At 38.2% G+C, this 24447-nt stretch overlaps 1 protein-coding gene across 12 annotated transcripts in view; it reads right to left on the reverse strand.

The window, feature by feature from the left end:
• The window catches only part of LOC128026946 (ligand-dependent nuclear receptor corepressor-like protein), a 450432-nt gene extending 426764 nt beyond the window's left edge, over positions 1–23668 (reverse strand). For 3 of the 12 annotated variants that reach the window (XR_008186572.1, XR_008186574.1, XR_008186571.1), the window contains exons 1-7: positions 23493–23668; positions 21555–21620; positions 21373–21452; positions 20768–20897; positions 11038–11250; positions 10077–10149; positions 5637–9414 (exon numbers count right to left, since the gene is read on the reverse strand). Coding sequence is in view for 7 of the 12 variants with exons in the window: in XM_052614246.1 (XP_052470206.1) it covers positions 8361–9414; positions 10077–10149; positions 11038–11250; positions 20768–20897; positions 21373–21452; positions 21555–21620; positions 23493–23589 (1713 nt within the window). In the remaining 5 variants the exon portion in view is untranslated. Of the gene's footprint in view, positions 1–4324; positions 9415–10076; positions 10150–11037; positions 11251–20767; positions 20898–21372; positions 21453–21554; positions 21621–23492 lie in introns of those variants that run through there. The other 9 variants (XR_008186575.1, XR_008186573.1, XM_052614246.1 and 6 more) reach the window with 8 other exon arrangements.
• Positions 23669–24447: the final 779 nt, after the last annotated feature.

Consider the following 24447-nt stretch of genomic DNA (forward strand, 5'->3'; position numbering starts at 1 on the left):
TTGTCCTCATTTGATCACCAAACACTTTGTGTGCCATATCACCACCTAATGTTGTCCTAGGCTTGGTTTTAAACTTTAGCCTCGCTCTAAGCAGAGCTGTTCTATAGACAACCCATGTGCTTCTAGACCTAGACATTCTATGTCTAACATCATGCCTCTGTTTAAACGATGATGTATTAAAAAGCTTTCTCTTGGCTTGTAATCTTGTTGATTTGGACAGCATTTCTTGTGCTTGTTTGTGCATTGACGGACTCTTTGGGACAACTTTAGCAAATTTCTTGACATGTTTCCTGAGTCTCTCTGCTTGTGGACTTGGGCAAACATTGCCTTTGCAATTGGGTCTGCTGAGGTTGTAGTGAAAGACATCCTTAGGATTTTTTTCCGTGGTCTTCTTTACAATAGCAAGGGACTGAGTCTCTGTGGATTGCATAAACCAAGTACAGAGTTTCTCCATATTACAGTTTCCCTCAAAAAGCATTTTGATGGCAGAAGCAGACTTCTTAGCAGAACCTCTGAGCTTCTCACAAGTTTTTGGTTTAAGATCTGATTTAATCTCCCCTGACTTGTTAGCCTGATACTCAACATCTGATACCCAAGTGTTGGACATTAGCTTGATCCTCCTAGCTAACTCTTCATTTAAAGTTTCAGGTGATGCTAAGGTGGGCCACCACCTGAAGCCCTCATTTGATGAAAAAATTGAGTCCATCGAAATGGTAGAAAAACGAACATCTTGTATGCAACTGACATTCTTGGTCCTCGTGGAAAGTGCATTTTTTGGGAGCTCTCCTTGCTCTTGGTTGTTCTTTGTGTTCTGGCTGGATTCACAGCTAACCTTATTCAGCAGTAGTTTTCGTGACCTGCGAACCAATGCACAGGATCTGGCAGTAGCAACAGAGTGGAGCAAATGAATGGAGGGTTTGCGTTCTCTAACAGAATGCCTCACTGGTATGAACTGCCCTCTGGTATTCTGACTATGTTCTTTTGGTGCATCCACTACATCCTTGTGAATATCAGTAGGAATGCAGATTGTCTTCTGGTCTTTGGAAGGTTGAAATTCAATAAGAGTCTTTCTGCGCAGATGTGAATCATTTGTGTCCCTTTTTATATGTATCTTTCTTTGCCTTGGTGACCCTGTGGTGACAGTGACAGAGATCCCAGAAATTTTGACTTTGGGAGGTCTTCCTGGTTTTCTTGACACTGCTATGTCACTCTGTCTTTGACATTTGATGTTGCTGCCTGAAGAGACAAATTTCCTTTCTTCAATAGGCATAACAAAATGGTGATCTTTAAGCAGTTCATCGTTACTACTATTCTTTCTAGAACATATTTCACTGTGTGTGCCACCATTTAATAGTTCAAAAACATGTTGATGTTCTGGGATATTGCTCAAATCTTCAGAAACAACTCTTTTTGCCCTTCTTGATCTTCCATTCGCTATGGTGATTTTTAGATTTTTATTTCTATTATCCTTACAAGACATTTCTGTTGTCCTGTGATTTACTGCACTGGAACCGGTTGTACCAGTTGAAGGACAGAAGTCCGTTATTTTGGGTTTTGGAGGTCTGCCGATGGGACGTTTCACAGACTTCACAATATGTGGTCCTATTTTTTTGGGGCGCCCAGGACGCCTTTTTACTGGAGATGTTTCATGTACAATTGGTAGTGTTTCTTGGATTTCATCTTCATTGTTTGAACAACTGGGCAATACTGCATCACATGAAACCACTTTTGTTGAAGTGTACTTGTTTCCACCATGTTCAACAGTTCTCCCTGAAACTGATTCAAGGACTGTATCCTGGAAATGTTCATCGATGGCACTGCCTGACCATGAGGAATCCACGCATGGATCAAACATCTCTCCGTCGGAATTTGAGCCTGAAGCAGCTGCTTTGAGAGTATATTTTACACCATCTTCACCCGTCACAGAGGAAACAAACATGAGCTTTATTGGACTTTCATATTTCAGTCCAGACAGGCTTGTTTTATCTTCTTGTCCACTCTCAGTTGTAGTAAAGTTAATAGTTTCAGTAGGACTTTGTGAGTCAGTGTTTAGACTGTTGGTCATATGGCGTTTAGATCTTTTTGATGGTGAAGTAGAATTCTGGCATGGTTTTCTTTTTCTTGCACTCTCTTTATCAGGATTCCTTCCATTATCCTTGTGCTCACACGGTTGCTCTTTTTTGGATGAAATCAGATTTTTTGATGAAGTTACGTTCTGTGGCACATCACAGTCTTCTCGTTTATCCTCAGTTTGAAAAGGGTGTTTGTCACATATATCATTTGGCCAAGCAATTTCTTCTGTAGAGCCAAGTGCTGTTGAGCTAATGTCCTTAAGGGAATGCTTGGTGAATATACTTTCTGAAAAACAGGCTGCAAAATACATTTTTCGTGGCTCAGTTACATAGGAAGAGAAACGCTGAGGTGGTACAATATTTCGTCTGGCTCTTCCAACTTGAATAGTCAGATTTTTCTCTTTGTGAGCTTTTGCTTTTACCTTCCGGTCACTAATAGTTGTTTGCAATTGTGCCCTATCATCAAGAGGCATTGTTTCTTCAAGACTTACAAGTTGGGGTTGAGTTTCTTGCCTCTTTTGTTTATTTGGTGTCTCCTTAGTTTGTGCATATGTGGTCAAATTTTCTAAGGTATCTTTTACAGGCTTTGAGTCCCCTGCCTTGGGAATTCTGCCCAACTTTCTACAATCTGACTGTTCAACAAGAGAGTATGTTACCTGTGCAGCTTTACCCGTTTTTAAGGACCCATCTCTCTCAAACCCTATATTCCTCTTGAAATATGAAGTCTGACTAAGTCTGGCCAGATCTCTTTTGATTTGTAAGCTTTGTCTTCTTGATGATGGAAGATCAGGAGACTTGCTCATGGCAACTAACGTTTCCAGTCTCTTACGGGAACGTGTCTGAGGGGATCGCTGTTCAGTGGCTACATGCTGTTGTAAAAGCTCATTAAGGTTGTAATCTTTGTCACTACTGTTGTGTAGCACAGTTGTTATAATTTCTGTCAAATGTGTGTCATCTGTCTTGGATATTTGACTAGCATGGGCAAGAAGATTTTGTTCTTTCTCTGAAGGTTGGATACTTCTGAACTTTTCAGTGACTCTATCAATTAGATCTAAAAAAGACCCACAGTGGTGGTCATTCTCCTTCTCTGCTTGTGTAGACAACAGTGCAACCTTTTCACAACATTCATCAGGAGATCCCACATGAAGAGGGGTGTTAGAGTACAAAGCTGTATCTTCATCCTCAGTTCTGTGAGGTAAGAGAGGAGGTGGTGCCATGTTTAATGACTTGCAGTCCTGAATTTGTAGGATACTGGACTTTACCGCTATTTTACAGTCCAGGTCCACTGGCTTTGGTGATAGTGGTGGTGGGGAGGGGCTACGGCTTCCTTTATGGCATCTATTGTGAGAGTTACAATCACATTGATGGGTGATTAGAGTTTCTTTTACAAGAGAAATGTAGTTATGATCACCATTGTGCTGAAGCTGGCATGAGGGTAGTTTTGAGTGAGCACAACAAACAGTGGGGTTAGAACAGATATCTTGCCCAACACTTGCCATAGATGTATTTTGGCAGGCATTGCCATGAATGTTCCTCAGACAGACGCATAGAGGAGAAAATGCAATCGTTGGAAGCCTACAAGCTTTTCTACAACAAATGCCAGCAGTTACTGAGCAGTCACTTAATGTAAGTATTGGGGCCTCATTAAGTGATTTTTTATCAGCATGGCAACTGAGAGATCCAGCCGTAAACTGTCTTCTGTGAGCATCCCGCAGTGTTACAGAGATGTTATAATCTTCCTGCATGTCCTTTAAAATATGACAGAGTAGCAGTCTATGATGGGAACAAAGCGAAGACAGGACCTTCTCCAACACAGTGACTCTCCAGACCACTGGAGCTTTAGAACCACCTTCCTTCTCCAGCCTGGACCGGTCTTCCACACTTGGCCCTAAGGAACTACATAAATAAATTGGTTTAAGTCATTACTCAATCACTGACATAATTAGCTTTTCATGAATGTGAGCTGAGCTTTTTATTTTTTACTCTGTTGTAATGTGCACAACATTTGAATTGGATTAAAATTTTAACAAAATCCTACCAGAAAGACATATTACAGAATTATAAAGTTTGCATAGCTGTATTTAAAAGAGCACTCCTAATCTCCTTAAAGGCACCACATGACATTGGATTGCATGTTATGGTCATATATATGCAGAATTAAAAATGTTTAAACGCCACTGATTAAGTAATATTCCACCTCTGTCAAGTTTATGCATGTTTTCTAAATTTACAACAAAGTACAAACAACTCTGTACATGGAACATTTTTTTATTGGTAACTTGAAGGCAAAAGGATGGCGATTGTAGCAATGCTTACACTCAGGAAAACTATAGAGAATATTTAATTATTTTAAATCAAACTTGAATAAATTTGTTTCCTGATGAATCAATGTGTCTCTTGATAAAACCAATTACAAACCAACAAAATTTGCAGGCAATATGTTGTCTCTTTGAAATTAAAATAAAACTACCCCAAGGGGTAATGCAGGTTTGTTAAGGGATGGAGGGAAACGTAAAAAAAAAAAAACTGCAATTTTAGGATATAAAAACACACTGGAGTAATATGCCTTCAGTATTTCTATCTTATTACAATTAATTTAATTCTCGCTTTGATTAACCTTACCCTAATCCTGAAATGTTACAAATGAGACGACACCAAATATGTTTAAGACACAAAAACGTGCTTAAATGACCAATTAGCTTTTAGTTTTAGTGCAGTAAAGAATTTCACATATCAATGTGCAAGAGCAAAAAAAAAGTGCTTTAACACAAAACCAACACAACATTTAAACTTCCTATTCTGATTACATCGAAAAAAAAAATAACACAACACACATACAATTAGATATTAGAGGGAATAATGCAAAATCAATCATAGTGCAACAAATATGCATAAATAACTGATTGCAAAATGATTAATATCCTGCATCCATTATGAATATGAAATTAAACATACTTGGAAAGGCCTAAATTGGTGATACTGATCTATTTAATTATCCATCTATAAATCAAGACAAACTTTTTTGAGGGGGGAAAATGTTAAACCCAATTTAAATAATTTTTATTATGCCTTTGTGATCTGTAACCCCTCCCGAATATAAACTTTCCCAATAATATGTGAGAAAACAAATAAATTGGCTTTGGATGAACCATATTTGGCTCTATAAAAGAAACCTAAGGGCCCTTATTTTGAAATAAAAGAGCAGTTCTAACACTATCATGCGCTATGTTTCAATAGGACTGTTGTTACCCTGAGAATAGTAATGCTTTTGGATTGAAATTATACAGGACACAATATTAAGAATTATTAGAACACAAAAGAGAAATAACAGAGTTCTGCATTCCCCAAACCAAATGAAAAGGAGAATGCAGCACTGACAATAAACGTGATTAAAAAAAATCTGCATGACATTAACTCTTACATGACCACCCTTTACATTAAAAGTGAAAATGTGCCTGTGACATCTATACCCCCCCCCCTTTTTTTTTTTACATTGTTAATTGTGGTAACAGTATATAAATCCACAATACAGATTATATACAATCCGAAGTAGTATAGAAATACTTTTTTTTTCTCTCCAAAGATTTATGTAAAACTGCTACTGGCTTGCAAAATAACTGAGCAGTAGCTGTAACAGGCACTGTTGTTAAGAGCAGTGAAGAACATTCGGGGTGGCTTGATCAATGTTTCCAAATTAAATTTAAGAATATATCAGTAAATCTGTTCTTTCTTTAAGGATAAGGGGACTTTAACTTTAAGGAACAACAAAAGGTAAATAATTTACAGAACATTCACAACACAAAGATAAACATTAACATTGTATATCGAAATGTTTATGTTTCCAAAGCTAAAAATTAACATTTCAGCTACACTTTGCAAAGCACTACAATTATACTTGTGAATAAGATAAGTGAAAAAAGATGCCATTAAAAATCAGTTTATGGCAATATTTTTCATAGCAAGAACGAAACAAGAACCTGTATCACAAGTATGTGTGCAACTTTTGTAAAGTGCAACTATATATTATATACAAGCTTCTAAATACAGTAAGAAAAAAGTCCATACTATAAATATAGTTGAATTACCAGTATAATGAAATGAAACTGTTGTATAATAGGCCATAGAACATCATAGTAATCAGTAGCATGAACAAAACAACAACCAAGAGCAGCAAAACTATAGAAGCCTTGTCATAAAAACAAAGCAATTCAGAGCAGCACTTGAATAAGGCTTTGCATTTCAGTCCCATGGTATGTGCATTATGAAATATGGACAAGGAGAAATTTTGATCCAAGTTCGGCAGCACTCTACTCTGAACTGCTTCATTCATGGAGTGTCTAAGTGGAGAGGCAAAATTACCCTGAACTGTTTTTGGTTTCAGCAGGCAGATAATGCAAGGATGTCTTTAGTTTGTGGAACAACACAACATTATAAAGAAGAAATTCAATTCTGAAAAGAGAATATTGAGTGAGGATTTCAGTTAGGATTGGGCCGATAGAAGATGACATTGTCCATCGCCAATGGCTGACAGACATCATGATGTTGAGCCAGCTAAAATTGAGGTGAAAATGCATTTAATAAAGACATTTTTCTTTGCTCGAGTGTAAACTCTTACCTACACTCACCTAAAGGATTATTAGGAACACTTGTTCAATTTCTCATTAATGCAACTAATCAACCAATCACATAGCAGTTGCTTCAATGCATTTAGAGGTGTGGTCCTGGTCAAGACAATCTCCTGAACTCCAAACTGAATGTCAGAATGGGAAAGAAAGGTGATTTAAGCAATTTTGAGCGTGGCATGGTTGTTGGTGCCAGACGGATCGGTCTGAGTATTTCACAATCTTCTCAGTTACTAGGATTTTCACGCACAACCATTTCTAGGGTTTACAAAGAATGGTGTGAAAAGGGAAAAACATCCAGTATGCAGCAGTCCTGTGGGCAAAAATGCCTTGTTGATTCTAGGGGTCACAGGAGAATGGGCCGACTGATTCAAGCTGATAGAAGAGCAACTTTGACTAAATTAACCACTCGTTACAACCGAGGTATGCAGCAAATCATCTGTGAAGCCACAACACACACAACAGCAGAAGACCCCACTGGGTACCACTCATCTCCACTACAAACAGGAAAAAGAGGCTACAATTTGCACAAGCTCACCAAAATTGGACAGTTGAAGACTGGAAAATGTTGCCTGGTCTGATGAGTCTCAATTTCTGTTGAGACATTTAGATGGTAGAATCAGAATTTGACGTAAACAGAATGAGAACATGGATGCATCATGCCTTGTTACCACTGTGCAGGCTGGTGGTGGTGGTGTAATGGTGTGGGGGATGTTTTCTTGATGTTCACTTTAGGCCTCTTAGTGCCAATTGGGCATCGTTTAAATGCCACGGCCTACCTGAGCATCGTTTCTGACCATGTCCGTCCCTTTATGACCACCATGTACCCATCTTCTGATGGCTACTTCCAGCAGGATAATGCACCATGTCACAAAGCTCAAATCATTTCAAATTGGTTTCTTGAACATGACAATGAGTTCACTGGACTAAAATGGCCCCTCACAGTCACCAGATCTCAACCCAATAGAGCATCTTTGGGATGTGGTGGAATGGGAGCTTCGTGCCCTGGATGTGCATCCCACAAATCTCCATCAACTGCAAGATGTTATCCTATTAATATGGGCCAGCATTTCTTGTTGAATCCATGCCATGTAGAGTTAAGGCAGTTCTGAAGGCGAAAGGGGGTCAAATGCAGTATTAGTATAGTGTTCCTCATTATCCTTTAGGTGAGTGTATATCTACCCATTGCATATTAAGATCTCCCACTGGTGAGTTAAAGAGATGTTACAGTCATTCTATCACTAGGCTGTCACACAGACACCATAAAAATAATGTTGATAGACTTCAAATGAAATGACCAGTCACTACATAGACTAATTAGTGTGAAAGCTGCATAAAACAATCGTCAAGCTGAGATTAGCTTATGTATGAACAAAACCTGAATATTATATTTCTTAGATTTAAAAGAGTAATTAACTTAAAAATCAACAGTGCTTTACAATATTTTAAATATATTCATATAGATACCCACAGTGAAACACCTGAATAGATTTTTTTTAAAGGCATGTTTTGTAGCTTGATAAAATGTACCATTAAACCTGTTCAAGTGTATCTTCGAAGTCTAAATGAGGTCCTGACTGCATGTTTTTTAATCCTTGTTGGCTGTAGTTTAGGCAATGTTTAGTTGAAACCATTTCTATGAAATAGTTGAGGTTTTGGTTTTGAGTTAAGACTGTTTGTAGGCAGTAGATGAGGCATTGGTTGTTGTCCCTGACTTTCCTGAGCCTGAGGTTGCTGCTTCAACAAGACGGAGCTTCTTTTTTGGTGGGGTCTTGAGTGTGCCCGTTCGCTCTTTGACTTTGTACTCCAAGGTGCTGTGTGGCACCCCATAAATGCCCTGAGCTTTCGACACGCTCATCTTCCCACTAATCACCATGGCTATGGCCTCCTCCAGGATATCGTAGTCATATTGCCGATAACGGCCCCGCTTTTTCCGTGGCTGCTTGTCTCGGCGGTCATCATCTCCGCTGTCAACCACACTTCCAGTGACGCTCCCGCCAATGCTCCCGTTCTTCATGATCAGACACAGTGGAGGCAGGTCACCCTGGAGTAGATGTGACTCGAGGCCAGAGTGGCTTTCCATCAAGCCCTGTTTAGGGAGAATGGTCTTCAACTTGTGGAAAGCAGTGGACCCATCAGAGGCTTTGTTGGCTTGGTATACAGCATCCACCAGGCCAGCCAGATCCAGCTGGGCTTTGGGCTGAGCACTGAAGCATACCTGAGGGACTCGGATGTGCACAGCTGGCCCAGCAGCAAGACTCTGAGGAGATGTTGCAGTCTCAGTCCCGTCGTTCTGCTCCCGTAGCTGCGAGACGATCCTCTGCAAGGTTAAGTGGTGAAGGTATGACGAGGCAGTCACGGCTGCCGGGAACTTTAGCTCGGTGTGCTCTGGTGATGTAAATTTACATTTTCTTACTTCAGACTGCTTTGACTGTGAGTGAGCCCATGCTGCTACCTTCTGCAGGACTAGTCGAGTGTCATTGGTTGGGGACACTGCCTCTGTGCCCTTGCCACTGTCACCAAAAATCGATGGTTCCCCTGCCTTCCACTCTGGCAATAATGCCTCTGTCTGAAACTGTAAGGTTTTCTGAGGTATCCCGTATAGTATGGCTGCTTTGTGAATATCCAGTGATCCAGACTGAATATCTTTCAAGGCTTTAGAGAGCAAACCTTCTGCAAACTCAGAGCTGCGATCCAAAAAGTCCTCTCTGATTGGTCTCCTAAGGGGAGGTGAGTGGGAGGATGAGAAATGTACTGGTGAGCAGACCAATGACAGGACGCACTCAGGGTCCACTCCTTTACTGCCTTGTCTTTTGGTAACATCACTCACTTCTCAATTGTCTGTATAACACAAAGCCTTTGAGTTTGTTTTTGGCCTTAGGTTTCAAACGATACTTCTTGGAAGGACAGTCTCTCATCAATTGTGTGGAGAAAGACAAGCGCTTATGGGATTACTTCCAGTATCTTTGCAATGCAGATGCATTTTGTGCGACTCTGGTGTCTATTTTCTCATGTGAAAATAATATAGCATAAATCAACGAATAGATCAAACAAATGAATAAATACAGGCGGTACAAAGGAACAAGTAAAGCCCCTGACTGCCGATCAATGTGACGTTACCTTCCAACAAGTTAGAAAAGAGTCAACCCCTTTGGCAGTGCAACAAAACCACCACTAAGTTGTACATAAAACACATCAAATGAATCAGGAGTAGAATTTGTTCACACAAAATAATTTATCAATTTATATTTTCTGGAATAAAAAGCTCATCCATATTACTTGGGTCAAAATATTACCATTTTAGTACCAAATTTTTCTTTGGCTTTGGAAGGATGAAGAAAGTCAAGAACAGAACTTGGTAAACAAAACCTGAAGTACTCACCCTGAAAACATTCTTTGAGTAGTTTCATTTTCTGCTGATGTGTTTTTCTTTGAGAGGTCAAGTACTCCATCAACTATAAGAGGTAACAAGCAAACAGGGGAACGTGTGAGAGATGCACTGAATGAAAACAGATTCACTCTCTGACAGCAGATGACACTAAACTGCAGAAAATGCAGCCATTACCCTGGAAACCCCATAAATAAAGCAGCTATTTTCTAAAACGTACTTAATAGTCTAATAATTTTCAATTTTTTTTTTTTTTTACATTTATCTGGACTACAACATCCCCTAGATATTATTTGAAAGTGTTTTGATTCTTTATTGTTCAGTCACACTTTACATTAGGACTTAATTATTTAACAAACTGCCAATGAAAATTTCTTCGAAACATTTATCTATCAAACACGTTATTAAAATCAAAAGTTGCAACTGTGTTATTTAATTAGCTAACATGAACTAAGACTTGTATTTTTTTTTCAAAGATTAATAACTTCTGTAGCAAATGTAGCTATATGCTTTATAGTTCTTTTGCACTTTAATCTGTGTAAAATGTTTACTTTATATATTTTTCTGTATTGCTTTATTGTATTTAAATATTCAGTTATTTCTGTTATAAGAAAAAAAGTTATTAAACCTGTTATACTGTATTTTTTTTTAACTATATTTCAACATCGTGATAATGCCGTGATAAAAGTATTAGCAATTAATCGCAACATGAGAAGTTTATACCGGCATATCCCTACACTCAGTAAATTGACCATTAATTCAGAGTTCTGTGCCTTTCAATGATAAGCATAATAAATGAAAGCCAATAGACCAGATTCTCTGAAAAGACTGAAAAAAAGTGTCTGAATATTAACAGTGATACTGTTTAATATTGCAAAGCTACAAACTCCAGAATCTGGTCTTTTGAATTGAAAACTGTTGTCATTTCCATAAAAAAATAAAAAGCCTTTATTACCTTGCAGGGCCTGAGAAGCTCGGCTAATGGTGAGGTCCAGAGGCCCATCACGATCCGGCTGATTGGGGAGAAGCTCGGAGGTTTCGCTAAGGACATTCAGACCCTCGTGAGCCTGGCTTTTACATGCATACTCTAAGGCAAACCTCCGAATCATCTTGCGCATCAACTCCTGTGCCACCAACGGTACGCTGGAATCGCAGCTCTGAGGGAATTCTAAGAAATTGAACAATAAAAGAAATAGTTGAGTATCTCATCAAATGGTTTCTTATATAAAAACACATTTTCTACTTTTATTACATATTTTTCAATGCATTTCAGAATTTAGAGTTGATTAACTGAACTTGCATTGTGTACAAAACAACAACCGTTACACAAATCTGAAATCTCTTATTCTCTCTCTCTCTATTTCTTTCTCTCCTCATTCTCTTCTTGCTCTCCCTTTCGGTCCTTATCATACATTGTTTTGAAACGTGTACATACACAAGCTGTCACAATTCTTCCAACACCATGGGCCAAATCATGTAAAATCTGACATGCAATATATTACTTCAGCATAATAATATGGTTAATGGCATTATAAAAATGCATAATATATTGATAAATTAACATTTCTTAACCAAGATGTGGCTCAAAGTACCAACTTTATGACCAAAATTGTTTATTAGGCAATTTTTTTAAAAATATAATTAAACAAGTTAATCAGATAATTTACATTTACATTTAATCAATTAGCAGACACCTTTATCCAAAGTGACTTACAAATGAGAACAATAGAAGCAATCAGACCAACAAGAGAACGGAGGACCTAGTAACACTGCCGGGTTCAACCCCGGATACGCGTTGCGTGAACAAAAGCCAGATCTAATGCCATGTCGAAGTGACTCTTTTACCGGCTGTTTTGAAGGAAGATCAACATTCGCAACGAAAAAATATGTGCAAACTGTAATGAAGAAGAGATCAGTTCGTTTGCTTGCTTCAGTGGAAGTATGACGTTCCTAATGTTTTCGACTCATACATTACACGTCACGCCCTGATGTCACATGTAGTTACGGGATCTTTACGGGTTGTGTGTGAAAGCACACACATATCCCGGGTCATCACTGGCAGTGTGAAAGTGCAAAATCTGGTGACCCGGGAACAATTGCCAGAACACTTTACCCATGTATTTGCTGCAATGGCAGTGTGAAAGGGGCTTTAGTCTAGAACAGAACAGAACACGTAGCCAGGTTTTTTTGTTTTTTTTTTCAAGAATGAGACGAAACAAGAAAAGAAATGATAAATGCTAGTATTAGTTGGTTAGGTGCTGGCGAAAAAGATGAGTCTTTTAGATGTTTTTTTTTTTTTTTTTTTAAATGAGTAAAGACTGTTCGAATTGAGATTGGGAGGTCATTCCACTAGCTGGGCACGGTCCAGGAAAAGGTGAGTGAGAGTGATTTTGAACCTCCTTGGGAAGACACCACATGGCATCGTTCACTTGCAGAATGCAAACTTCTGGAGGCCACATAAGATTGAACTTGCAAGTTCAGGTATACTGTTGCCGTGCCAGTGGCCGTCTTGTAGGCAAGCATCAGTACCTTGATTTTGATGCGAGTGGCAACTTAATGGAGTAAGCTGAAATCACCAGCAGTTCTGTCTTAGCAAGGTTGTGCTGAAGGTGATGGTCATTCATCCAGCTAGAAATGTCTCTCAGACAGGCGAGCAACTACCGTCGGGTCATCTGGTTGGAATGAGAAGTAGAGTTGTGTGTCATCAGCGTAGCAGTGATAGGCAAAGCCATGCTTCTGAATGACAGATCCTAATGACGTCATGTAGATGGAGAAGAGAAGTGGTCCAAGTACTGAGCCTTGAGGAACCCCAGTAGCAAGTTGTTGTGACTTAGAAACTTCACCACTCCGCTAGAACCTTCAGGGTGTCTTGGAGAGGTAGGACTTAAACCACAGGACTGCGGTTCCAGAGAGGCCCATCTTTCTGAGGGTGGACAGCAGAATCTGGTGATTAACAGTGTCAAAAGCAGCAGACAGATCCAGCAAGATGAGTACTGAGGATTTTGAAGCTGCTCTTGCCAGTCGCAGGGCTTCAGTAAACGAGAGAAGGGCAGGCTCAGTTGAGTGGCCGCAGTGAATTAACTCTAAGACATAATAAATACATTCAAATACATAATCTGTAGGTCTCATATGAGCAACATTGCAGTAAAATGTTAACAGCTCACAATGTTTTATTAAAGAGATTTATCATTCAAAAATGAACAAACTATGGTTTTTAATAGTGGTGGGTGATATGACCAAACTCTTTCACTGTAGGAATATCGCAATATACCAAGTATTGATTATAATCGCATATACAAAATATGAAATATAGACATTGTGTTAATTTTGTTAATATTGTGACAATATACCGGAATTGGCGATACCCATAATATTTAAAATGAATAGGACTCTTCTGATAACACGACAAAAATACTTCACCGCCAGTTCCTGGTTGACCTCCCAGGTAGCATTATTGCGCCTTAATCAAACAAGGTGCAGCGTGTGCTCCGCAATTGAACAGTTGAAAGTATTTTTATTTATTTATTTTATGTTAAAAGGGTCGTATGATGCAGTTTTTGAATTGAGGGGGGCTGGGGTCCGGGATCCCCCATAAGGCCCCAAAAAAATGACCTGGGGGGGGGGCCCTGGTTTTTCATTAAAGGTCCCCTTCTTCGTGATCCCATGTTTTAAACTTTAGTTAGTGTGTAATGTTGTTGTTAGAGTATAAATAATATCTGTAAAATTCTAAAGCTCAAAGTTAAATGCCAAGCGAGATATTTGATTTAACAGAATTCGCCTACAAAAAATTACCCGTTTGGACTACACCCATCTAGTGCCTGTAGTAATGACGTCACTAAAACATTTTTTTTTGACTAACCACCGCCAACATGAATTCACAAAAAGGGGGGCGTGGCCTTGTTGCGCTCCGACGGAGAAGAAGGAAGAGCTGTTTGTGTTTGTCGCCATGTCGTTGAAACGCTGTTTTTTTTATTTTTTTATCTTGGAGTCCAATCATCTTTGTTTGGGCTTCCCAGGGACGCTGTACTTAGAGATTAATGGTTACAATTTATGTTTAACTCGGTTCCCGAAAATTATAATGCACATGTAAAACTATGTGCAGCTCATTTTGCTGAGGACAACTTTCTCAATCTCAATCAGTTTAATGCCGGATTTGCACAAGATTATTCTTCAAAGATGGAGCAGTTCCCTCTTTGTCTGGAGAAGGCGTTGTTTATGGACCACAACTGGTAAGTGCATTTTATTATTTACGTTGGTGCGTTTAACAGTTTCTGTAACTTATTACACGAAGGGCAACGCTGTTTAGCTTTGTTAGCTAGATGTTAGGGCTGTGCAAAAAAAAAACGAATGCGGTTTTCATGCGCATCTCGTCAGTAAAAACGCTCCTGTGACTATAAATACATCTCCAGCACGTGCGTCCTAGCCCAATCACGTTACCAGGAGGGCAGCCTGCTCTCAGCTGCTGTCGAATCACAGCACAGGTACCGCTGGCCCAATCAGAACTCGTTACGTATTTCTGAAGGAGAGGCTTCATAGAACAAGGAAGTCATCAGCCCGTTTTTGTGACAGTGAAAACAGCAGTATACAGATAGGTGAATTGTGTTAAAAATACAGTGGGTTTTTTTTACACGCGAAACATGAACACATGTTATATTGCACATTGTAAACACAATCAGAGCTTCGAAAAAGCGCATAAAACGGGACCTTTAAAACTAAAATAGAAACAATATTTGACATAGCCCTATCTATTTTTTTTTTTTATTAAAGTATTGCACTGCCGCTCCCATAAAAAGCCAGTTCAAATTAGATTCATGTGAATTGATAGTGAATGAAGACATCGAAATTGATTAATAGTCTTTCTATTTTCTCCCTCTTGTAGAAACACTATTGTGACAAAACATTTAATGTAGTTTCATTTACCACTATAGAAGTTTACCCAACTATGACAACTTCCGCTAGAAAATATGAAATTAGTTTTTTAATGAAATAAAATGCGTACGTGTGCACTGTTCAAAGTAGTAAATATAGAAAATATAGTAAATGCTCAGCAGCAAAAAAAATTTGAAACACAAAGTAAATGAAATTCACAAGTAAATGAAATTATATTATTATATGAAAAATAAATACAAATGTAAATTAGTTTTTTTTTGGGGGGGGGGGGTGAGGCGCAAGAGCTTTGACAATTTGAAAACTGGAAAAAAAATCCTTTCTCTCTGGAGTGTTCTAAGCTCTTGGTGCATAAAGAAGATTTGTAAGCAGGGCTCAAAATGTACTTTTTTTTTTTTTTACATGGGAAAGCACTGGTGCTCTCAGCGTCAAAAAGTAGGGAGCACCAGCAAAAATTTAGGAGCATCGCAACTACAAATTATATATTTACAGATTTTATCCTTACATTTTTAACATTAATGCTTGGTTAACATTAGCTGTCAATCACTCGGTCACTGCTTTCCGCTAAGTACCGCAAGAAAATAAAGGACTGAAGAAGAGAGAAAATGAAAAGAACACTGACAACCTAAAGTTAAGCTCTTTTTGGCAAGGGTTAGAATAGTGTATGTGGTTTTAAAATTTTACATTCAGCTCTGCCAATTGCACGGAACGGCTGGCAGCTAGGGGTGTGCGATATTAAAACATTATCTCTCTATTTTCTGGAATTTTATCAATAATAATTTGAGTGTTACTGTGCTGATATCTTGAGGACACCAGTTGACAGCTGATTTTTTTTTTTATATTCTTCATATTCTGTGTGGTGGTCAGTTCACAGCAGAGACAGAAATTAATATTTTCCAATAAGTTTAAATTTATTTTTAGTGAAAGGGAGTAAAAGTGACGTGACATACAGCCAAGTATGGTGGCCCATACTCAGAATTCGTGCTCTGCATTTAACCCATCCAAAGTGCACACACATAGCAGTGAACAGACACAAACCGTGAACACACACCTGGAGCAGTGGCCAGCTGCGGCGCCCGGGGAGCAATTGGGAGTTCGGTGCCTTGCTAAAGGGCACCCAAGTCGTGGTATTGCCGGCCCAAAACTCGAAGCCACAACCCTAGGGTTAGGAGACAAACTCTCTAACCACTAGGCCATGACTTCCCAACTTCCCTTTACCTTTTATGGTCATTTTTACCTTAAAGCCATTTTTTCTAAAAGTGTGCATTATCAATTTGAATAAAGTTTTTATATTTAAGTCAATTATAATAAGGTATTTAGGCTGTTATCAATCAAATGAAAATATCAATCAACAAAATTCATCTTTGCAATGCACAGGAAACACAGAAGCTGCATCTGAAATGGCATTTACACACGGAATAATGCATTTAACTTGCAGTTACACATACATAAGTAATATTTTGATATTATTAACAAAAACAGGCAATATAGTGTCTAAAACGTAAGTCTCTTAATATTAACCTTGTTTGTTGAACAGTTGTATAAAATCAATATCACATTTGTAATCATGCTGATTTTTGGAGGAAAACCAGCACTCATTTTGTGATATTGATATTAATTGATGAGTGGTACCCAGTGGGGTCTTCTGATGTTGTAGCCCATCCGCCTCAAGGTTGTGTGTGTTGTGACTTCACAAATGCTTTGCTGCGCACCTCGGTTGTAACTAGTGGTTAATTTAGTCAAATTTGCTCTTCTATCAGCTTGAATCAGTCGGCCCATTCTCCTGTGACCGCTAGCATCAACAATGCATTTTCGCTGACAGGACTGCTGTATACTGGATGATTTTTCCCTTTTCACACCATTCTTTGTAAACCCTAGAAATGGTTGTGCGTGGAAATCCTAGTAACTGAGAAGATTGTGAAATACTCAGACCAGTCCGTCTGGCACCAACAACCATGCCACGCTCAAAATTGCTTTAATCACCTTTCTTTCCCATTCTGACATTCAGTTTGGAGTTCAGGAGATTGTCTTGATCAGGACCACACCCCTTAATGCATTGAAGCAACTGCTATGTGATTGGATGATTATTGCATTAATGAGAAATTGAACAGGTGTTCCTAATAATCCTTTAGGTGAGTGTAGAAGCTTAATGCAGAGAAGATCTTGATAAAGGTTCAAACCGAAACCAAGCCATTCACACAGATGCATATTCAGCTCATTAGACAGACAAATATGACTGCTGCACTCGCTGCAAAACGATCTTTGTGAATGGCGCTTCGGGTCTTTGGATTAAGAAATGCATAAATACATGATGCTGTTTTGTTCACAAATGTTTATGTAATTTCCGAAATGATAGTTTAGATGTAATGCATGATTTTACAAAGCTACTTCCTTGTGTTGACAATTTAAATATGCTGCATTATTTTGGTCTTTGCGCCCTCCTGTGGCCTATACAATTAGACTTATTCAATAAAGACCTATTTAATCTGCATATAAAACATTAGAAATTAGATATTTAATTTTTGTTTTGTGTTTGATTGTTTAAAAAACCTATTAGTTTCTTGTCTCAAATTGTGTTAATTTAAAAATACAGTGCTTAAAAAAAAATTTCTTTTAGTTTTAAAAAATGTGAATAATTATTGATACCGAATGATATGAAAAGTTATATTTTAGCTATATTGGCCAGCACTACTGTTTCCCTGGTTAATGGCAGAATACAAAGCAGTGCAGCACCGGACTTTGACATGCAGCGCTTTAGTTTATTTAATTAAATCATAGCCTCTTGAAGTTTAATCGTCACATTAAGCCAGATCGCAATTCTGGTCTGTCCATCCCCAAATTTAATACCTCTTGATATCATAATTAAGACTTTCTTGTACAATTTAAGACTTTTTTAGGCCTTAAATTTGATCCCACGGAAACCCTGGTTAAAGGGATCGTACAATGTTGCTAAAAAGAACATTATTTGGGGTATTTGGTGTAATTAAATGTGTTCACGCAGTTTAAGGTTAAAAAAAAAATCTGAAATGTGTCGTTTTTTACAAAGCTCATCAATCTGAAAAGTGAGGTGTGCACTGATTGGCCAGCTATGGCCAGTGCTTTGTGATTGGCCGAATGCAAAGCATGCAACGGAAATGTTATGCCCCTTATTATACTGTATTTCCCGGTCAGAACATTGGCGAGACAAGACAAAAACAATAAAACTCATTACAAACAAGCCATTAAATGCATCCAGTGGGGACACAATTATGGATTATAATGACTTAAGTTTTTTTACGTGTTGCTTCGTGCTGTGTAAACATAAAACCATGTCTGCATTTGTGATCTGAGAAATGTCAAACAACAATTCCTACTCTTACGCCAGCGCTTCTCAATTCCAGTCCTCACGCCCCCCAGCTCTCCAGCTCCGCAACATCTTCACACATGGACATCATATTCACGTCACGCACACTTCAGTGCACTTTGAATGCAACATATACATTCACTTTGAACTGGAATCATGGCGGAATATCTTGTGATGTCCACTTCACAGGGAACTTGCGTTCAAATAGAACAAACATCTGAAGCATTAGAAAAACATTCAAAATGTGCAGAGCAGGGGCGCGGGGACTGGAATTGAGAACCGCAGGTATAAATCGTCTATCGGCCCAACCCTACTGTACACATTCACTTGTTGAGCATTTCCCAAACTATAATGCCAGACAAAAATATGTGAAATCCTGTGCAACATTTTGAAATATGATAGGCATCAACCTTTCATTGCATCTAAATGTTGTAGGACTCGCCTGCATTTTAGCTCGCAATCTCCAATGATTTATTAAAAGGCACACTGCTATTTCTACTTAAGTAACAAATTTATTGACATTATTAACTGTAATCAAATTACTTTTTTATATTTAATTTTATATGTTACGCATTCAATTTTTGCGTTACCAGGAAAAGTAATTAGAATACAGTATCACGTATCCCCAACTCTGATTAGATTTATGCAGTCGATCCTAAAGTAACTGCAACCTAATATACCTGCTGCTGTCTGTGCCAATAATGCTAAGAAAACAACAAAGGAAAGAAAAAAATCACTCACTGCTCGATTGGAAAAAAAACAGCAACGGTGTATATTTTAGGGCTGAAACGATTCCTCGAGTAACTTGATTACAAAAAATGATCGAGGCACATTCCTCTGCCTCGAAGCTTCTTTTAATTTATTTTAAATCTCACGTCAGGTTCTTTCGCAATTATTTTTTTTTTATGTGACACAACGCGTTTACGTCACCCACAAAGTGGAAGGAGACACAATCGCTGAGTCCGAAATCGCATACTGCAAGGAGTCAGCAGTGTTTTGATTTGAGGGCGTGGGAAAACGTAAAGAGAACGTCGTTGCTGGTGTCCATTGCAAAATAAAGCTAACATACCACAACTAGGGCCCTATGATTTCCGCGATGCAGAAAATGCGGAGGGAACCGCGGAATCCAGTCATAAAAACGGAATTTACAGTTTAACATGGAATGGCACAGAATTTGCCAAATTTTGAATGAATTAATCAAAAATAGGTCATTGCACTTACATCAAATCACGATTTGGACAAATATCTGTACATATTAAGCCGGAACCGTCTATTTAAATATGAATCCTGCATGCTCTCTGTGTTAACGAATGGCGCAGAAGCACGAGTTCCTTTATCACACACACTGAAGTGCGCGCTCGTGGTATTTCAGCATCTATTGTCTCACTAAATAAGGACGTGAACACATGAACAACATCTCCAGAACTGCTCTGACAGTCACTTCATGAGCATTTGACCATTTGATTTGAGTAAAACTAGCGTCACATCACATACAAGTCCAAATAAAAGTCCGGTTAAAGACTATTGTTCAGCAGAATGTACATAGCCTACTACTAAAAAAAAATTAATAATAATAATCCAACATTATTTTTATTTTTTTTAAGGTTTAATCACACAACATTTCTTCCATGTTTTATTTTTAATAGTAAATCTCCTTTGTTTACCAAAAAGTAAAGTTAATGTTCAATAATTAAAAGATAAATTAATGTTTTATGTGTTTAATGTGCATCTCAGAAAATGCTTTATTTAAAACCCCAACTGAATGGCACTTAAAAACACTTAATTCATCTGTTAACTTTGTCATTGTTCACAGTACAAGTACAGACAGAGAAACAATGGGTAATAATTAAATGTTTATTTTTGTTGTGTGCATTGCATTCTATGCATGTAAAAAATAAAAATGTTTTTTTTTTCTAAAAAAGGAAACTAAAAAAGGATTCCTTTTATTAAAAAGGAATGTTCATTTTAAGAGACCCGGGAGTCTTATTTTCTCTTGCATAATTAATATTGCACTTTAATTAAGCAAAAACACATTTTATCCGATTACTCCATTAATCAAATGGAATTTTTGGTAGAATACTCGATTACTAAAATATTCGATAGCTACAGCCCTAGTATATTTCATTCATAGTGTTGTATTTGACATTTTCCTTTATTCAATTTCCAAGTAAATTATGTGTGTCTGGATGCTAGGCGCCAAGTTCAGCAGCTACGCTACAGAAAGCTGACAGAAATACTGAAGTAAAATTCTGTTGCTATGAAAATTATGCTGCTAGGATAAATACTGCCTCATCTAAAATGGAGGCGTCCCAAGTATATCTGCAAACCTACCAGAACAGACCTGCTACTCATTTTTGGATCATGACCCAGCAGTTGGACCAATCGTAAAATACGTAATAGTTGTCACAATGACTTCACACCTTATGGATAATGGAAGTAAAAATTAATTTCTCACCCTTCTTACGAAATATAGCATTGAGGAATTGGTCTGCTTGGCACTGGGGTTTTTCAGAGGTGGACAGGCCCTGAGGTGGGGGTGTTTCAGCAGGTGGTGGCGAGCCAGGCACGGCCACAGCAGGCTGGTCCTATGTCACAAAAAGCAATAGTCAGTTACTGACCCCTGTCAGATACAGCCGATACTAGGACTGCACGAATAATCGAATACGATTGTCATGTGCATTTTGTCAAAGCCGGTTCTGTAATCAGTAGTAAATCTCCATCACCTGCTTTCAGTTGGAGCAGCATTTACTACACAGAGCTGTAGTTCACTGACAAAAACAAACTGCAGATGATATAATCATGCGATTATGAAATCAAATAATAATGACAGCTGTTTACGTAGCTTCTCTGTAAATTACAGCTCTGTGTAGTAAATGCTGTGCCATCTGAAACAACGTAAAAAAAACACATTTAATAACATGTTTTTACTCCAAACTAATAACGTCAGTCAAGTGTTAAATTAATTTGGCCTTTCCATGCAAGAGCGCCCTCTGTCCTTGGGATGGAGATTTACTACTGATCACAGAACCATGCTTCACTGAAAGATTTGGGTCGACTTACATTCAATTTCTCTAGCTGAAGGTTGCAAAAAGAGCAGTTTGCATTCATGGACCAATCATCCACAGCCTCTGGTTCACACTCTAAAGGGAGAAATATATGAATAGTCATCAGCATCAAAAAAAGCTGAATATTCTAAGACCAAGCATAGGTGAATATTACCACACACACAACATAAAACTCACCATCAAATATACTGAGATCTTGCAGCAGCCTTGGACCATATATTCCCTCCAGTATACTTTCAAACCCTGCAAAAAAAAAAAAAAAAAAAAAAACATCATCATAAACACATTCATATCCGTAAACCTACACAGATCCGTCACAACTCTTCCCTGCCAGAAAGTGGTAGTTGATAGGACTGTGCAAAAAATCAAATGCGATTTTCATGTGCATCTCATCAGTAAAGGTGGTCCCTGTGATTAGAAGTACAGGTTTTGTTTTGAAAACCTGGCAATCCTGATCTTAACCCACGTGCTGGAGATATACTTCTAATCACAGGAGTGCCTTAACTGACAAGATGCGCTTGAAAATTGCATTCGATTTTTTGCACAGCCCTAGTAGTTGATGTTTTATTTTAAAAGGTTTACAAATGTAAATGGTTTCTTGTTTACAATATTGGCTAGTAAAAAAGTAATTTTACATGTAATATTTAGTTATATTAAATGCTCTAACAACAAAAGCACATAGTCACTGCACACAAAATCATTAGTTGCAAGACCCTAAATCTAATTTAAAAAAAAATAATAATAAGGTGGACATGATGTTAAGTGTAAATGTTATTATAACTTATTTAAATAAAAGGAGGGAAAAGCTAATATTGGCAGTGCTGCAGCATGGCATACATGAATGATACCCTTCATTCACATTATTTCCTTAAAAATAAAAAACACACACAAAAGCTCACCCAAGAATTTTTTTTTCTCTCAAAGCAATAAAACCACAAATTAAATTTTAAGACAAAAAAACATGTAATGCATGTTAAGTGGACCATCACATCTTTAAAAATCTAGTTTTAAATATGCCAATATTTAAGTTACCCTTATAAACCTCAGAGGTCTTGACATTCTCGACTGTATCCGACCATTAAAACCAAACAACAAATCACAACCTATTAAACTTAGATTCTTTTTACATCAATTATATTCTGTTTTAAATTATAGTAAAAACAATTCTAACAACTCATTTAAATTTGCATAAATTCAATTTATACTACCGTTTACAGCAGTGTATAAAATGCGTGTCAACTGCTCTGGGTGTGTGCTCACAGTGTGTGTTCACTGCTCTGTGTGTGTGCATTTCGGATGGGTTAAATGCAGAGCACAAATTCTGAGTATGGGTCACCATACTTGGCTGAATGTCACTTCACTAATCACTAACAGTTTCACAATAAACCGGACGTCATTTAGTGATTCGCTTATGCAGTAACGTTAAACATCATTAGTCTAGTCATCTGAATCTGTGGATTTACGATGAACACCGTGAACTCTGCCAAACAAGTGTCAACAACAACACTTCAGTTTCACCACATTTTAAAAGCGTAACCTGTGTATCTATTCAATTAACGTTACTCGTTTTCAAAACGTCAAAAGAAAAAAAAACACATTCAGTAATTTAGTAAAGAAACACTCTCTAATGACTTGTAAAAACTCTTCTACTTTTGGACATCTCAACAACATCCACGGCAATGGTGCAAATGGCTGTCAATAATGATGAATTTTTATTATAATACAATCAAGCGATCGTTTGTACATCGGTATTCTGTGCAGATAGGGTCAATGAGTGCAAAGCTAACTCGGTTATCGAGAAATCAAAAAGTAAGAACAAAGAAAATGGCAGAACTCGCTTGGCCGTTGTCCGTTTTTTTTCTGTTAGCTACAAAGGCTACCTCGGGCTCGCGCGGACCACGGCTCTATGTAAATGTTTTTTTTTTTTTTTTTTTACTTGACACACGCTCGCTTAGCAACTCCGAGAGCTAGCAGCGGCTGGGGGAGGGAGCTCCGCGAGAACCGGGAGAGAAAGAAACCGAGCGCAACACTGAGTGGATGGATTGTGCGATATGTACGCTTTTGAAACTAACGTTACGCAAATACGGTTTTTCTGCACCGTTGATTTATTCTTACCGACACAGTGGATGAGTTTGTGTCGCCATGAGTCGAGTTCCCGCCGGAATCCTTTTCTTTCGGCCGTGCATCTGGAGCTCCGGCACTGGGTCGCCATTCTGTCCGTCCACCTTCGCCCCGGCTCTAAGCGTGACGTCACCGCGCGTCATCCATATCACGGCTCCGGTTGATTGACACGTGTCAGAACAGGCCAGGGGCGGAGCTTAGAGATGTAAACAACCCCCAGTATGCGCATTTATTTAGCAAAATTGCTGTGTGCTGTTTGAGTTATGGAAAATTACAGTAGCTGTTTGATGACCTGAATGCAGTGTACCTATGCCAGTGTTTAATTTAACATTTAGGCTGTAAGGTTAAGTTGACATGTCTGCAGCTGTCATCTATGACTCTCGTACTAGTATTACCATTAAATAATATTCTTCCTATCAATCACATAATATTACAAGACCTTTACAATGTGTGCATAAACTATCAGCTCTTATGCAACAGTTTGTGGCCTACTGTTTAATCATCAACTAGAATCTGATTATAATGGTAATTATGTGCTAAAACGGCTGTTAGTTTAATAATACTGTAATAGTGGCACAGAAAAGCAGCTTTACCGATCAGGAGAATCAAGCAGATATTGCATTGTGTCGAGTAAAATTTAAATGATAAAATTGTGGGCACATTATTTTCATAATTCAATTGTGCTCTATGCATTTAACTTTGGTGAATCATGAATTATAAATCTACTGATGTGTCCTTTTGTCTTTATAATTTAAAACGTTAACATTAAACCTAATGTGTGCCCCTCCCCCATTTCACTAAAGTGACACACACACACACACACACACACATACACACATAGAATGTATATGAAGTCCAACTGTTCAGAAATATGAAAGCACTCAGAGAGAACAGATGGAGTTAATGCCCAGCTGAGCATCTAAGTCACACACACACACACACACAGAGA

This window comes from Carassius gibelio, chromosome A14, assembly GCF_023724105.1.
Source record: "Carassius gibelio isolate Cgi1373 ecotype wild population from Czech Republic chromosome A14, carGib1.2-hapl.c, whole genome shotgun sequence".
In the NCBI taxonomy this organism is placed as follows: Eukaryota; Metazoa; Chordata; class Actinopteri; order Cypriniformes; family Cyprinidae; genus Carassius; species Carassius gibelio.